Source organism: Colobus angolensis, unplaced genomic scaffold (genome assembly GCF_000951035.1).
Source record: "Colobus angolensis palliatus isolate OR3802 unplaced genomic scaffold, Cang.pa_1.0 Scaffold199, whole genome shotgun sequence".
In the NCBI taxonomy this organism is placed as follows: Eukaryota; Metazoa; Chordata; class Mammalia; order Primates; family Cercopithecidae; genus Colobus; species Colobus angolensis.
This window is the reverse complement of record NW_012115143.1, coordinates 1601337-1603362: the sequence shown is the minus strand read 5'-3', so window position 1 is coordinate 1603362 and position 2026 is coordinate 1601337. Positions and strand designations below refer to the sequence as shown.

Genomic DNA, 2026 nt, shown 5'->3' with positions numbered 1-2026 from the left:
CCCCCCTCATTGTCTCTCCCTCTTCTCTTTCTCTATCTTTGTGCTTCCTGCCGTGGTCCCCTCACCCCCTCCAGAGCTGCTGGATGACCAGCACCCTGTGGTCCGGTTGCTGCGCAGTTTTTCCTCTGACTGTACAGGGGGCCGGCCAGTCTCCTTGGATGCCACGCTGGCGCATCACCTGCACCAGTGCTCCTACCACCTGCGCCTCTTCCGGAACTGGCTGCGCTCAGGCCAGGATGATCCCGAGTGCCTCTACGGTACCCCCTGCCACCAAGCTGGCTGCTGCCACTACCCTGGCTGGGACTGACTGCTTTGCTTATTGCACTTCTGGCAGGAGAGCCCACCTATTTCTTTCTCCTGTTTGCCTTGAGGTTATGTAACTTGCATTTAGTGGCTTGGATGGGATTGGGGCCGGACTGCCTGGTAGCTGTAGCATTGGCTGCTCATCCCTTCCTATTCTCCTTTCTCACTGCCCCCTAATGTTACTCATCCCCCAGTTCTGTTCAATACAGGAGTAATCTCTTGCCTTGGAATCTGTTCTTATCACTCTAACCCTCTACTACCACCATCTTCAAATCCAAATGTTTTTCTAGCCACTCTGAGGAGCTAGAGGCAGTAACTTTCCTGCCCTCCTACCACTAGATCATGGGGGAAATTGAGGCACAGAAGCCTCAATTGTATCCTTGGGGCAAACAAAGGACAGAGCTTAGAAGATGGTCAGGTTATAACCCTTTTGAGTTACGGGCTTTAGTCACTGGTGAACGGGAAGCTGTCTTGCATAGACATTGTTGTCCCGCATATCCTTAGTCCCTTTAAGGAGATGTTGAGGAGGCATAGGAAAGATTGGGGACTGAGAAAGTGGTTGGGATGTGTTTTTCTTGATCCTCCAATGGGGACATTTTTTCCATCACCAGTCCCTAGTATTAGGGTTACATATTTATGTTTACCCTTGACCCTACCCAGACTGATAGACCTACATTGGAATTCTTGGGTTTCGAGCAGAAAATCAGTACTTTTTCTTTTTTCTAGGGCATTTGCCTCATTTTTCTGGTGAAGTACAAAGATCCTAGCAAGTCTGGGGTTTTCCAGTAGATCAGAAGGGTGAAGCTTTGATGTGATGGAAACTATCAAGAAAGAACTTCCATCCTCATCCTGTTCATGCATGTGGTTTTCCTGGGCTGAGCTTCATGTGTATTGCATGCCCTCCAGTTTGCATCCAAGTACTCTAGCCTATCTACCGACATCCTAAATTTGCATGAACCCCTTCTCAGATTCCATGTCCTTCTCCTTAATCTGGTTCTCTTATTCATGATACCCAAAATCTGCTGTTTCTTCCCAGTTCCCTGACCTCCCTATCTCATGTTAGATCTGCAGTTTCACCCCTTACCTCTGGATCCTTGTTTTATTCCCCCAGAAAGTGTGAGAACAATGTTGGTGCTTACCCTACTGGGATTCTGTTTATTTTTCCATGGGACATTGCAAGCTCTCCATAGGTAGCATGAGAGGTGATTTGATTCACCTGGAGGCCTTAGCAGGTAGATATTTTAGGAAATCTGAAAGTGAGAAAAAGAGACTCCCCTAAGGGCTCTAAAGAGTTCTGTCTCCTAAGAGTCTTGGATACCCCACACTTCAAAAGCCACGGACTCTCCTGATGGTTCTCAGGGACTCTCCATGCTTCCTTGTCCAGTTGGGGTATATCTGGCAGGAATATCATTGACTTTGCCCATCTCTTTTCAAACAGGATTTGAAGGGTGTTCCATGGTGCCTACCATCTACCCTCTGGAAACACTGCATAATGCCCTTTCCCTACGTCAAGTGAGTGAATTCTTGAGTAGAGTCTGCCAGCGCCACACTGATGCCCAGGCACAGGCATCTGCAGGTATGGATACTTTTATTTTTTACTCTTCTGTCTGCCCCCATGCCCATGCTTCCTAGAATATAAGAAAGTAGTAAATTAAAAAGCTAGTTAGGCAATCCACAAAGACACAAAAGTACCCTTAAAAATGTATAATTGGTGGCTGGGCGC

General features: G+C 47.5%; 1 protein-coding gene across 1 annotated transcript in view; it reads left to right on the top strand.

Annotated features, from left to right (window-relative positions):
• PPIP5K1 (diphosphoinositol pentakisphosphate kinase 1) overlaps positions 1–2026 on the top strand; it is a 60576-nt gene that overhangs the window by 32277 nt on the left and 26273 nt on the right. The window contains 1 exon segment of the mRNA XM_011941147.1: positions 1742–1879. Coding sequence (XP_011796537.1) covers positions 1742–1879 — 138 coding nt within the window.